This window comes from Pyxicephalus adspersus, chromosome 8 (assembly GCF_032062135.1).
Source record: "Pyxicephalus adspersus chromosome 8, UCB_Pads_2.0, whole genome shotgun sequence".
In the NCBI taxonomy this organism is placed as follows: Eukaryota; Metazoa; Chordata; class Amphibia; order Anura; family Pyxicephalidae; genus Pyxicephalus; species Pyxicephalus adspersus.
The window spans coordinates 10,613,752-10,628,246 of record NC_092865.1 but is presented as its reverse complement, the minus strand read 5'-3'; the positions used below and the strand labels follow the sequence as shown (position 1 = coordinate 10,628,246).

Below are 14,495 nucleotides of genomic sequence, written 5' to 3'. Positions count from 1 at the left end.
TGTTCTCCCCTCTCCTCTCCTCTCCTCTCCTTTCTCCTCTCCCCTTTTATCTGTCCTCACTTCTCCCATCCCTTCTCCTCTCCTCTCTTCTCCCTTCCCCTCTGTTCTCCCCTCTCATTTTATTTCTCCTCTCCCTCTCCTTTCTTCTCATTTCTCCCCTCTTTTCTTCTCTCCCCTCTAATCTGCCCTCTCTTCTCTCCCCTCCTTTCTCCTCTTCTCTCCCTTCTCCTCTCCTCTCTCCTCTATTCTCTCCCTCCTTTCTTCTCTCTTCTCTTCCCCTCTTCTCCTCGCCCCTCTTAAAGGACACACCCTGTCACGCCCCCTAGGAACTTAGTCTACACAAATTTTGACAAAAAAGGAAATGATTGGTTTGATTGGTTAAACCAACCAGAGCTGTTTTCAGGAAACATTTTTTTTTATAAATACTTTAAAAAAAGGCAACAGGATAAATTAAAGTAGTATATAACATTTGGAAATCAAAGAGCCATGTTTTTAATTTTGTATTCATCAGACTAAAATAGGGGACAATCAAAGGTAGAAGGGAGGTAGAATTAGTTGTGTGTGTGTTCCAGGATATTTGGCACCACCCTGGTGCCCTTTTCCCTGCATAATAATCTGCTTCTCCCTCTTCCTCCCCCCATAGGCAGAGTAGCACAGGAGGCCATGGTGGTATTATCTATTGATTACCTGTTCGAGTGCCCACATGTTATATATCACAAATGGGATTCATAGAATAATTTGTGGGCAATGGCACATGAAAGCTTTGAATTTTGCTGCACACTTTCCTGTGCCTATGGGGGTTGGTAAGGGGAGTAATGGAGTATTTTATGGTTTATGGGTGGTGCCTAGGGTACCAAACATCCCAGCAACCCCCAATCTCTGCCCTTCATTCCCTTTTGGTGCTTATGAGGGGGTTGGAAGGAGCAGCAAAGGTTTTATTATACATGTAGCAGGATACCTGGGATGTGTCTGAGCATTAAAATGGTGCCCCTCCACAAGGTGGCACCCCAAACAACTTTCCTAAAAAAAAGCTCTGGACAGAGGAATTTGCTTTCAAATAAGGGACAGTTGTGAGCTATGCACATGTTCCTCTTTGCACCCTCTTCTAGATATTCCCGAGTGACAACACATTGCTATATAGAGCAATAAAAAAGATATTGTGACCTTTAACTTTTTCTCCAGAAACAGCAGTTCAATCATGGCCAAGGAATGTATTTCCCCCATGTGGTTTATATCTAAAAATTTCCAATTTGAGGTTCCTTTAATGTCGCAGACCGGTTTGTAATTCAGCCGTCGTCCCCACAAATCACCGACACTGCACGTCAGGAGCAGCTCCAGATTATTAAAGTTCTTGGAAGCTAGTGATCTGAGACTGTCCTAGGACTGCTTTGTGACACCGATGTTTTATAGCAATAGTCATCCTTGTGCCGATTTGCCGTCGGAATGACGTGATTTATCTCTTTTTTTTTTTCTAGGATACAGGAAAGTTTCATAAAACGTCCTTGCATAGTAATGTAAAAATTACCATGGTTTATCTAGGAAAAAACGTTCATCTATCACACGACGATAATGACTACAGAGACGAAATTAAGGTCTTTCAACAGCACTGCGGTGGGGAGAATCTCTGCGTCTATAAAGGGAGACTTCTGGAAGAAGGTGAGAATCAGGAAAGGGGTCCTAAACAGTATGGCAGTTTGGGCTCCCCCAAGACATAGGAAAACCATAAAGAAAGGAAAAACTAATTTATTTTTGTGAAAATATGATTGCCAACTGTGATTGATAACAGCACAGCTCCTGATCTTAGTATTGTCATCAAAATCAGGACAACCTGTGAAAACATGGCCCAAGTTAAAAAAAAAAACAGCTTCACCCCCTTGGACACCTACCCTTCCTTGATCTTGTTTACAAGACTCAATAGCTCGTTACAATTTAATACACAGTAACTGACATTTGCTAACGACTCCTTTATTGGAGGGCTCAGTGGGAGGCACCCAGTATGGATCCTTTCCATCCATGGATTCTAATATTTTCCACCCTCAGACACAAAAATACCATTTCTGCAATAAGATGGAAAGATGTTGACAAAGGGCACAAAAAGGCAAGCAAAAAAAAAAAAACATAGTCAAGGCAACCAATAAAAATAAGTTAATGAAAGGGTTAAACAAGCTACTCAATGGAAAGCCAATAAACGTGAAACGTCTTTATTGCATGAAATAGATTTTGCGTTTATGGTCGTACATTCCCGTCTTCTGACAAGTTGGTTTATGGTTTCAGAGTGTTTCAGTCTGGTCTCCAGGCGTCACCGCGGCTTTCCGTTTAGCCTCACCTTCTACATTAATGGCATCCAGGTGGACCGTTTAAGCTCATGCTGTGAGTACAAACACCGCAAAGGAGCGCGCCTCGGAGGCAAAAACGGCTATTTCGGATTTATCAACATCGAAGGAGCTTCTCCCTGTTACAGGTAACGGATGACCCGAGGACAAGTCCAGAAAATAAAATGCTTTCATGGCGGTGAAGGCAAACAGCTAGGTTTTAGCTATGGAATGGTAAAAAAACTAGGAAATGTTATCTTACTGTATGTGCTGAAGGAGGACCTGTCCTGCTAAACAGTCTTAAGCCTTTTGGGCATCAATCATCTGACATGTGTATAGTTTTAGGGCTTGTTTAGACAAACAGAGGGAACATTGGTTCCTGGACTGATCCCAGTAGTTGTCACCCTGCCAATCACTTGTCTGCCCTGCCCTTGTGTTGGCACCCAATCAACCTAAGTGGCAATGGGTGGCTATTGGGCTACTCACTGCCAAAGCTGTTCATTCCCTATAGACGGCCAAAGTTGACATGCTACATCTAGTCTCTCAACCATAGACACAGTTCACAGGTGTACTGCCCTCTACTATCCCTGATCAACAACTCTATTCTGCTAGAAATGTTTATATCACAGGGCGTTAGAGGCTTCAGGATGACCCTACCTTACCCATATTGCATTACATAAAAAAGGAGGACAGAGGGTAGCGCACACAATCACCCCAATAGCCCCAACATGCAACATCCCTGATCTGAACTTGCTCCTTTGGCACTAACCTTGCAGAGAGGAAGGGCCAATTTAGGATTATGTAAAAATAACATTTTTGCTTAAATTGTTGAAAAACTCTCAATTAAGTTGCCATAAAGGTTGGAAGCGAGGAAAGTATAGGCCCACTTTAAAGTGAAACTGGGTGCCATGGAACCCTACAATAATACCCCAGGAGCTAAGGGCACCCAAATCAGACGTGGGACAAGCAACACAATGGGAAATTGTATACATAACTTCCCTAATTTTAGGTAATCTTCATGGTGAAAAATTATGGTTTTGGGTAAGTTTCTGAACCAAGTTTTTTTTATAGACAGGCTTGCTAAACAACATAATCAGTTTCTGACCACTCTTTTCTCTACTGTAGCTTAAGAATAAATATTAAATATAACTTTGACAAGGACCTAGTTGACCTATGATTGGTTAGTAAAGGAGCAAAACTGGTGAGGTCCACTGTATACCCAGAGTAATACAACTTGATCAAGCACCTAGTTGGCTTATGATTGGTTTGTGAAGGAGAAAAAATACACTTATGAGGTCAACCATATACCCATGGTCAGATCTTGATGCACTGTCCATGGCCCCACAACCTCTTTCTCTCTTTCTAAATCCTGAGAAAATACAGAAAGTTAATATAAGAATCATTTAAAATGTATCTATAGCCAAAACATTTTGTTTTACTATTAGTATTATTAATATTATTAAACAGGATTTATATAGCGCAAACATATTATGCAGCGCTGTACGTTAAATAGGGATTGCAAATGACAGACAGATACAGACAGTGACACAGGAGGAGGAGAGGACCCTGCCCCAAAGAGCTTACAATCTAGGAGGTGGGGGAAGTATCTCACGATACGTACACAATACTTTAGATTTGAATAGAGCAGGAAATAGGTAGAACTTATATATATATATATATATATATATATATATATATATATATATAACAATATTTTTACTGCTTGCTGTCAGAGAGAAGATTCATCCTCTTTTCTTGATTTGGTGACCATTGCCACCAGGACAGAAAGGTATGGAAAATCTAAAACCTTACAAATAAATTCTGCTAGAGCAGCCCAATCCAATTTTCAGATTGGGATAATGATCAGTGATATTCAAGGAGAAGGCATGACCCCCAAAGGGTCTTCTTCCAATGGGCCTACCTGTGATGGTGACAACTGGTGATAAAGAGTTGATTTTCAACTAATGACCCTAATATATCACAATGGTTTTATTGCAGATGTATCATTGCCATGGGCCTGGATAAGAAGCCATCTCCTCCACCTCCAAAGAGCAAGCATGTTCTTGATAAGAACAGGGAGAAGGAAGAGGAGGAACAAAACGACAAATCAGAGATAGATGATGAGCTTAGAGAAAAATGCTATGATGGACCTGATGGTAAACTGGAACAAGAGATGTCCATCCACGAGGATGATGATCTACAAGAAGAAAAATCTAATATGGACTATGAGGAGGATGGAGAAGAGGAGGAGGAAGAAGGGGAGAATAAGGGCATCAAGACGGATGAGTATGAAGCAGATGATGAAGCCAAGGACGGTAAATTCATAACGTTTTCAGGTGGTTTAATTAAAGAGATACATCAAGAAATGAAAAAATGTTTATAATTTATAATAGATTTTCTGTGGGAAGCACTTTATAAAAACAGCAGGGGCATCTCCCTTCTTCTTTTTATCACAGGTTCACATTAAGGACAACTTGCAGTACCTGCTGCTATCTACAGATGGCAGTGTTGTCACACTTTTTTCCTTTCCTTTTCTTTTTTTTTTATTAATAATCATTTGAAAAAACACACATTTTTATACAGCTGTTGGCATAGTTATCAAAGGCTCCATGCAAAAAAAAGATTTTTGTGCCTCCATTCAAAAAGGTTCAAACATATATACTGTGTATACATGGCAAGAATGATAGACAAATGCAGGTAAAGAGTAGCCTTTACTATACCCTGAACTCTCACATGGGACCCTCAGTCCCAGAGGGGCCCTTGTGCAGGCTGCAGAAATCATATGCCCGTCTCTGCTTTCTTGGGTGCACCAGATTATTTGGTTATTTCAGTAATTGCTGTGCTACTTGAATATTATGGCTCCATATTCTTTAAAGTTTATTCAAACAGCAGAAACCTAAAAAATCATCCAGTAAGAAAGAACTCTGCAGGGTGGAGATTCCATAGGTCAGAGGAAAATGGCCAGATTGGTTAGAGCTGACATAAAGGGCCTGATTTAATAAAGCTCTCCAATGCTGGAGAGGATGCGCTTTCATCAGTGAACCTGGGTCTTCCAGCAAACTTGGAACATATTTTTTAACTCCCCTGGTGTTCTAATTCTGTATGTATTTTTATGCAAAAAGCGTTACATTGCTTTGCATGGAAATTTATTTTACGTTGTAGGCTTATAATTCTTAGGCATTACTCACCAAACTATGTATATTATTTAGTGAATTAAATAATAAACTTAAAAAAAACACAAAAATCTGTTTAAAAAACGGTGCATAAAAATACTAAAACCTGTAATATAACTGTACAGTAGCATGTTTAATATATATAATATATAATATAAATATAAATATATATATATATATATATATATATATATATATATATATACATTTAATTTAAAGATTTCTTTGACCTGAAATCAATACAGTTATTTTGTATTGAATCCAATACAAAATTATTTGAATTTCCCACTGCGCCTCCCGCACGAACTGACGCATGCACCGACGTCACCGGGCAAACCCTGGAGAATGTCTGTGCAGTTACCGGGAGGAGATCAGGGAGAAGGAGGACGCCACCCGAGGACCCGGACGGACGAGCAGAACGCCAAAGGAACAAGGTAAGTGGGGTTTTTTTAATTGTTTTTTGTGACCCCGAATGTGACTCAGGATTAACGCTTTTTGCAAGTAAAATCCACCCCGAGTCACACTCGGTAATACCGCTAGGGGGGTTAAGTCATTTGTTATTTATTAGCAAATGTTTTCAATCCTGGACCAGATCCATTGCAGGTTTGCTGGATCACCCAGCTACACTGATGAAAATGTATCCTCTCCAGCCTTCGAGAGCTTTAATAAATCATAAACTCAATGAACCCAACTGTGATGAGCACAAATGCATCTCAGACTCTTGAAAATGATGGGCTACAACAGCAGAAGACTATGTAGGGTTCCACTGTCGTCAGCCAAGAACAAAACACTGAAGCTGTAGTAGGTACTGATTCACTAGAACTAGAGATTTAAAGACTAAAAAAAGTAGTCTTGTCTGGTGAATCTCGACTTTAATTGAGACACACAGCTGGTAGGCTCAGAATATGACATGGACACCATGGATCAATGGACCCAACATGTCTTGTATCAACTAGTGGTGTATTAGTATGGGGAATGTTCTCTTGGTACACTTTGTGCCTATTGAAAAGTATTGAATCATTACCACCATGCTGTTGTTGACCAAGTCCATGCCTTTGTGTTCCTAATTTAGTTATACAATATAATAAAGTGTTTTTTGTGTGATTACTCATAGATACAAGCCCACAAAGATCTATTTATAAAAGAGCCACTGGCTATTCATCAGTAGATTGGTGTTATTTATATACAAATAATTGCATTTTTCAGAATCAGTGATTAGTCACTTTTCAGCATGAAACTGTAAAGTTTTCATTTAACTTCCCTAGCGGTAACCCGTGTGACTCGGGGTAAAAGAGAGTTGCTAAAAGCGGTAACCCCGACTGTGACTAATCCTATGCGTCATCCATCGCCGCGATCTCTGTCTTCTTTTCTTCCTCCATCCGGCTTCTGCAACGGATGAGTTACCAGGGAGTTCCCGGTGACGCTGGTGTGTGTGTACGTTGCCGGCAGGGCGGGACGGGAAATTCAAAATCCATTTGTATTGCATTCAATACAAAATAACTATTGAATGCAATACAAAGCTGTACATTGTTTTCAAGAACATTTATTATACAGTATATATATTAGTATGAGTATAATGTGTATTTAAAAAAAATAATAATTATTTTTTTTAAATATATAAATTTTTTTAATTTATTCCAATTATTATTTTTACATGATTTTGTGTTTCAAACTTTATTATACTCATACTAATATAATGTACTGTAATAGAAATTTTCATGAAAAAAAAATGTACTGCTTTTAGACCTATAATAACGGAAAGAAATGAACCGCTAGGGAGGTTAATAGTTTGCAACTATGAAAGTGGAGAATATCATAGGCTAGAATTGAGTTCAATGGTATTTGTTTCATGTTGTTCAATACTTTAAATTATTACCTTTTTATTTATATAGTCCCAGCACAATACCCAGTACTTTACAGACTCCATAGTCATGTCACTAACTGCCTCTCACAAGAGCTCACTATCTAATGTCCATGCCATAGCCATATGTCACTAACACAGTCAATGGTCACTGGAAACCAATTAACCTTCATTCATGGTTTTGGGGTGTAGGAGGAAACTGGAGTACCCAGGGGAAACTCCTACAAGCATGGGTCCAAAATACAAATTCCAATTTAAGATTTAAACATGGCATCCCAGTGCTACAAAGGCAAAAGGGCTAGCCAGAGTGTCCACCCTCACATTGCCAAAGGTGGCAGTTATATTCACAATACAAGTCTATGGCTGCTGATCAATTAAAACGTGATCAGATACTGCATGCAGGTCAAGTGATTGTTTACAGTGTGGGGATCACTATCAATCTTTGATAAAGAAGATTGTCCTGAGTGTTTTAAAAAATGTAATACAAAATTAAAAGGTGAAGAAAGTAAAGCAATCTATTATCTGTTACCATATATACTATGATTAGACCTCATAAGGATTCGCTGGAAATGTAAAGTTACACAAATACTGTTTACAGCAAAGATCAGTAAAAAACATACATTTTGTTTTGCCATTTCTGAGTAGTAATGGCCATTACTGGGCATATTTATAGTGATCATGACGTTCTCTTTAAGCCCGGATTATCTCCGGGTTCTGTATGAGAAGCGATTCTTTGGAGCTCATCTCATCCCTTTTCTTTTCCCTCTTTGACAGACTATGATGAAGATTTTGAAACGGAAGAATACAAACCTGGCGATAAGCGTAATAAAGATCGACAGGCTGATGATCAAGTGGATGAAGAGTCAAAGTCTTACTCAGATGATGAAAAAGCTGATTTAGACCAAGAACTGGGAAGGAGCACACCATCAAAAGCGGAGCCTGAGGCCTCTGACAGCGACGGAGATGAAAGGGAAGGGCGCCGTGACAGCGACTCTGAAGAGCATAAACAAGGTTGGTTTCTGTATTTTTTACTATTTAAATCTAACATTACCAAAATGTATTCAAGACCTCTGACTGGGTACGAAGTTTCATGAACGGCTTTGCCAGGAAAATATATACATCTCACTTCCAGAAGGAAGGCTGAGTGTAAACAGCATCAAGGCGGTGAATTTATTACAGTACTTTATAAAGAGTCAAAATAAATTTTGCTCAATTTAATCCGATTTTACTTAAAATTTTTCCTGGCTTTCCTTTAATTTCTAAAAGTTTTACTTTTAAAGTTGTAATGTTAAAGTGGCTTGGTTTATGCCATTATCTTTCCCGCCAGGGTGTTCCTAAACCTAACCTCCGTCCTGTCATCTCCACTGATAGTTTATAAACCCCACACACCAACCCAGGCACTCACCCTCCCAACTGAGACCAGGGATCATCACAGCACCTAGCCAGCAAATGCAGGGAGGTCTTCTGTCCTAAATTTTGCTTACTGGGCCATGTGACATGTTACATGATCATCATAGAGCACCACAAGCAAAGTATAGAGCAGAAGAGCTCCTTGTCTTTGCTCGAGTTGTTGTCAAGCGGAGAGAAAATCTGTAACAGGGACAGCAATAAAAAGATGACGGGGTTTGCATTCCTAACCTGATTTGTCTAAGTTGCCATTGCAGGTTTACCCATACTTTCTGTCTGGTGGAACCATCGTCACCAGAAGAGAATATAGGGGGGGTTGCCTATTTCAAGAACCTTGGCTAAAACCCAACAGGGGTTCAAATTTCTCCCTCTCCATCCCTAACTATGAAGGTTTTGGCAGAAACATAAACTTGCTCACAAAATATTTTCAGGATTTAGTTTCCAAGACATGCTGAGTTAATAAGAAAGCCTAGCACTAGCTTTACACTTTTTGACTGCATTGACAGATGGAAAACCAATGTACTATTCTGATCCAGCAAGGGTTAGAGGACAACTGCACTCATATAGTAAAATACAGCTATCCTTTGGCCCCTCACCTGCAGTTAAGAAATATAAATGACCCCTATTTGGCCCTGTGTGCCATTAGGTAGATATAGTTACCAGGCACGGTGTATCCCCAGCTCTGGTCCACCTATGTAACCAAACAACTTGGCCTGAACATAAATCCGGCTCCCATTGTTCCCTGGAACCCTGCCTAGTAGCTCTCCATTCGTTGGAGCTCCATCTCATTTACTAAGCTGAGTAAAATATCCGTTGCAACGTAATAATTCACCTTGGTAACTTACCAACATTAATTCTTTAGTAAATCGACCCCATTACAGGAGGCAGGGTCACCATCATGGAGGTGGGATAAGGGCAAGCGGCACGTCCGCACTGGGCCTCAGTCAGAAGAGCTTGACTATTGCAAAGCTGGAACTCTTAGACTTAGGAGAGGGAGCACAGGAAGTTTACCTACTATGCGGTCCAGAAATTTCTGATATCAGTCCTAGTCATAGCTTGAAGCTAGTTTGAAGCTTGGCATGGTAAGTATGTACACATAATGGAATATCCAAGATTTGGAGTGCCATTTACATTTTCTAACTACAGATGGGGCAATAAATTTGTATACTTTATTAGGATTATCCTTTATAATTACCTTGGATAACAGGGTTGGGTTTCCAGCAGTTGTGCATACCCCTGTTCTGTGCTCAACAACAGCCTAATCAACAAATCTGCTTTATTAAAGTAAAAATATTTAATTTCTGTTATTTTTTTGTTGTTTTTTCACACTATTTATCATAGAATATCTCTTTCTAGGCTCACTGTCTGCACATAGAGTAACAGATCGTGTATATGCTGCTTTCTTATATTTCCGCCTTCCATAAATTAAATTTACTTTGATCTTAGGAGATGCCTTTGATATTGTCTTTTTCATGTTAAATAGACAAACATAGCATAGCCGACGAGGAAATGAACTCAGCAGCCATCAAAATCCAAACTCTATATAGACAACACAAAGACCGTCAGCTGAACGGCAGCCAGAAGAAACCAGGTTTGCAATGGCGCGGTCGCTGACCAAAAATTGATTTCTCTGTCTAATCGAGCCACAGTTTTGTCATTTTCTTAAATTTCCTTCCCAAGTCGGCTAAATTTGCATGTTCCACAATCAGCACTTCTCCTGTGATTAAGTCTACTTTTTTTTAATTATCCAGTTAATTGAATATCTAATCATGGCTTCAAATAGCGTAGGGAAAATTGTGCGGCAAATATATATCGCTATGATTTTTGCATGCTGAATTGCTTGGATGAAAAATAGTGTTTTTTGCCATTAGAATAAACTTCTCAAGAATTTGACCTGTCTTAAAGATTTAGGGTCAGACTTATCAAATGTCCAGTGGGATTATCTGGATTATTTAAGTGATAATTATAGCCATTTTTGGTTGGATTGTTTAAAAATATTACCATTTCTACAGTTTTCATCAGTTCAACATTTATTTATTGCCACTTTTTTAACATATCATTATCACATATCATCACTTCAAAAAAAAATGTATTTGTGTTCTTTTTTATTCACCACTTCAAACATGTAGAATGCTACAATGGAGATCATGTGGTGACTTTTACCCCTTAACCCTATCTATGAAACTTAATGTCATCATGTAATGATAATTTGCTCCATTCAACTAAAACTGTATCTCCATTCCCCACTTTTAGAAGACTGCATACCACGAATTAAAACTGTCCCAACATTGATAAATTTGGAATTGATAAAGTGGTGAACATTTTTCTAAAAATGGAGAACAAAAATGTGGAGAACAAGTTTGGTACCCCCCTCCCAGATTTACTTAATAAGCCACCAAACACCAGTTTCCTATTTATATATGTATTTATGTTGGGTGTAATACTCTCTGATTGGCCATTAATATGTTATACAGTTAGATGAAGAGCCTGCCCAAGAAATTAAAGATACCAATGGGTTTTTATACTGCCTGCATACACCGCAAAGGAAAACCTAACTACCTTGTAGGACAACACTTTAAAATTCACTTGTTGATTACATACTGTAGGCATGACAGCCCTTTTCAACTTTTTTACCCATAAGGAACCCTTGCATTAATTTTTAGATTTTGGGGAACCCCTACTAAAATCAATAATAAAACCCCTACTAATTTCAATTGTTGGCAATTGGAAATAATCCCTCCCTTATACTGGTGGCTAGAATATCACTAGAAGAGACCTAAAAACATTAACAGAGTTATGTAGTTAGCTCTACAAGTGGTGTTGGCCCCAGAACTGCAGGCATCATCAAATGAGTGGTCAATCAGCTACAGTTCGAGGAACGCCTGGCAAACTCTAAAGCAACCCTGCTTAAGAATGGCTGCTGTAGGATCTATTTTGTTGGTGTGAAGTAGCAGATATTGTAGATATATCTTGGTTCTAGCATATTCATTATCCCCTTTTAATCCTAAAGCCAAGGCATAACTGTTTTCTATGAGGTCTAGTAAAAGTAAAAGAGTAACAAAGGGTCTTTGAAACTGAGCATATCCTAAAACATACAAAAGCTGAGGTCACCTATAGTAAAAATTGTAATCACAGAATCAATAGGCAGTTTTGCAGGTATTGATGGTTCCTATGAAGTCAATGGTTGGCTCCACCTCCGCCATGTTTTCTGTTAGTCAATGATGTGGCATTTCACATTCAAGGACCGGTGGGAAAGTTGGGTGATAGCAGAGTGAAGGGCCAAATATTACATATATAGGAAGAGTCAGGGTTTGCACATGAATATAGTTGTCTCCATCAATGGAACTGATACATATTTTACTGGAAGGTAGTCTTTACGGTGTGTTTGTCATCATTTGCTCAGCTTGAGATTTAGCAGGTTTAAAATATACATTTCAAATATGTAAACATTTTTATCAACCTGGGTTTGTCTGGTTATGTAAAATATTCACCAACCAACATGTCACTAATCCCTCAGCTTTCAAGAGCTATCCTGCATTGGTCAAGTCAAGTAATACTGGGAAGCACATAAAGGTCAATTAATACATGTTTTTACCTAGGATTCATCCAACTTTTTACATCTGGAATGTACATATCTTTATACAGGATTCAATCCGAAAATATTTGGTTTACCTTTTATTCATGATTTACCCATTTTTCGGTTGAATCCAAAGTCTCAAATGTGTGAATTTGGAGAATATTTGGCTAAATTGTGGGTGAAAACATGGGTAAATCTACAATATGCATTTACAGAGTAAAGCAACATGTTTGCTTTAGCCCCCCTGCCCAAAAGCACATTCTTACCTTTTCTTCAAAGCCCAGGTGCTCCATTTTTCTGCCACAAGAAAACAACCGGTACATGTAGGTAGGTAAGATCATGTGACCCACTCACATGACAATTCTGAGCCAATGACCATCACTCACCCCATTACCAGCTCACATGGGGAGCATCTAAAGCCCTTTTTAACCTAATACATGAGCATCTCATCTTCTACTACTTCCAACAGCAGGACGGAGCAGCGGGGGAGCAAAGAAAAGTTGAGTATGTGTTACTGGTTAAAGAATGGATTAAAGTTACCTTGTTGGCTTGTGCTGAATGGGCAATGAAAGGGTTTACTTTAAAGGGACCCAGTCAGGTTTCTAAACATATCACGCACTTCTGGGTATAGAAAAAATGGTATAATCATCTATTCAGTGACTTTTGGCTACAACCTGGTCTTCTTTGCAGTCTCCAACGCTCTCTTTGGCATGCAGGATTTCAATGAAATTTGGATTCCTGTGCCCCTATCCCTAGCTGTAGTCCACACAAGTGGTCCCCATCCTTTTGGGGCTCACGGACCACTAAACCTATGAACTCCGGACCATGCATGTGCGGTCTGGAGTCCTGTGTCACTCAAAGGGGAAGAAACTTCCCCTGAGTGATGTTATAATACCAGAACCCACCCACTCTCCCATCATATGTCTGAACCTCTGGACACAACCCGCCCACCACCCTGAGCCTCCGATCCATACGGGCGACATGGTCTGCGGCTCTAACCGGTGCACCGTCCACAACCACAGACCATGGCTGGTCTCCGTGCTCTCACAGCCCACCTGTCAGACAGACTTGGAGTTGGGGGCCCCTGCTTTACACCAGCTCTGGTAGGACACAGCAGTGGCACAGTGTTTGAAGGAAGGAATCATAAGGCAGGAAAGGGGGCACAAGGATGACACTCTGGATGCCTGGAATATTGAAGACATTAACAGGAGCTGCAGTTCTAGAATTTAAGGAAGGATAAAGTTGATGTGAATATAATACTCATGTTGCATCATAGTGCCATTTTAAAGTTTGGAGACCTGATGAGGTCTTTTAGATAAGGTTTACCCTTATTTACATTATGACGATATTACCACCATCATTGGGCTTTGTAAAGGCTGTGGTAGTAGAGACCAAATGAATTTTTGTTGCACTATCTTGCCAATAAAATCCAGCCAGAATGTGAGTCAACTTGCCAGCAACCATGCAACATGAAGTATGTATAAGGCACATAAAAGGAAATGATGATCTTTAGCTTTGCATATTAGTATGACACTACATAATCATGAATTGCACCACATTTTTACAGGCATTGCAAAATTACCATATGTTTCTAACAGACTAAAACGCCATTACATTTTACAATTTTCTCCAATTGTAGATAGGAAACACACAGAGTCCTATTCATCCAGCAGTTCACTAGATAGTAGCACAAGCGAAAATGACTCAGACAATGAAAGTATTGATGGTGGTGAGCCAAAGAGTGCAAAGAGAAAGAAAAAGCACAGAGAATCAGATGAACTTCCTAAACCAGATGAACAAACAGACTTAGAGCAGGAACCAGAACTGGAGGAGTCGATAGATGAGAAAGAAGAGACAGTCATTGATGAAGGTGACCAAGAAGTTCATGACAACATGGAAAGTGACAAAGATCATCCAGGCTTGGAGAATGCAGAAGATAAAAGTGAAACTAGCTTCAGGAGTCCTGCAGAAAGTGAGCGGGAAGAAGGAGGAACTCCAGATCTTATGGATGAAGAGAAGCCTGATGTAGTAGATGACCTAGATAATAGGAATGAAGAGGAAGGTGGTGAGTATTGATTGTGATCTGAGATGTTCCTCTCCGTTTGGTGCATGCCTTCCTTGTGTTGGTTTTGGTGTGGTTATATAACGCATGCACAGTGACTTCT

At 39.5% G+C, this 14,495-nt stretch overlaps 1 protein-coding gene across 1 annotated transcript in view; it reads left to right on the top strand.

Annotated features, from left to right (window-relative positions):
* ERICH3 (glutamate rich 3) overlaps nt 1-14,495 on the top strand; it is a 55,602-nt gene that overhangs the window by 29,772 nt on the left and 11,335 nt on the right. Inside the window, exons 8-13 of the mRNA XM_072420731.1 lie at nt 1,476-1,656; nt 2,275-2,461; nt 4,311-4,627; nt 8,121-8,357; nt 10,237-10,344; nt 13,970-14,395. Of these exons, the coding sequence (XP_072276832.1) occupies nt 1,476-1,656; nt 2,275-2,461; nt 4,311-4,627; nt 8,121-8,357; nt 10,237-10,344; nt 13,970-14,395 (1,456 nt within the window). The remainder of the gene's footprint in view (nt 1-1,475; nt 1,657-2,274; nt 2,462-4,310; nt 4,628-8,120; nt 8,358-10,236; nt 10,345-13,969; nt 14,396-14,495) is intronic.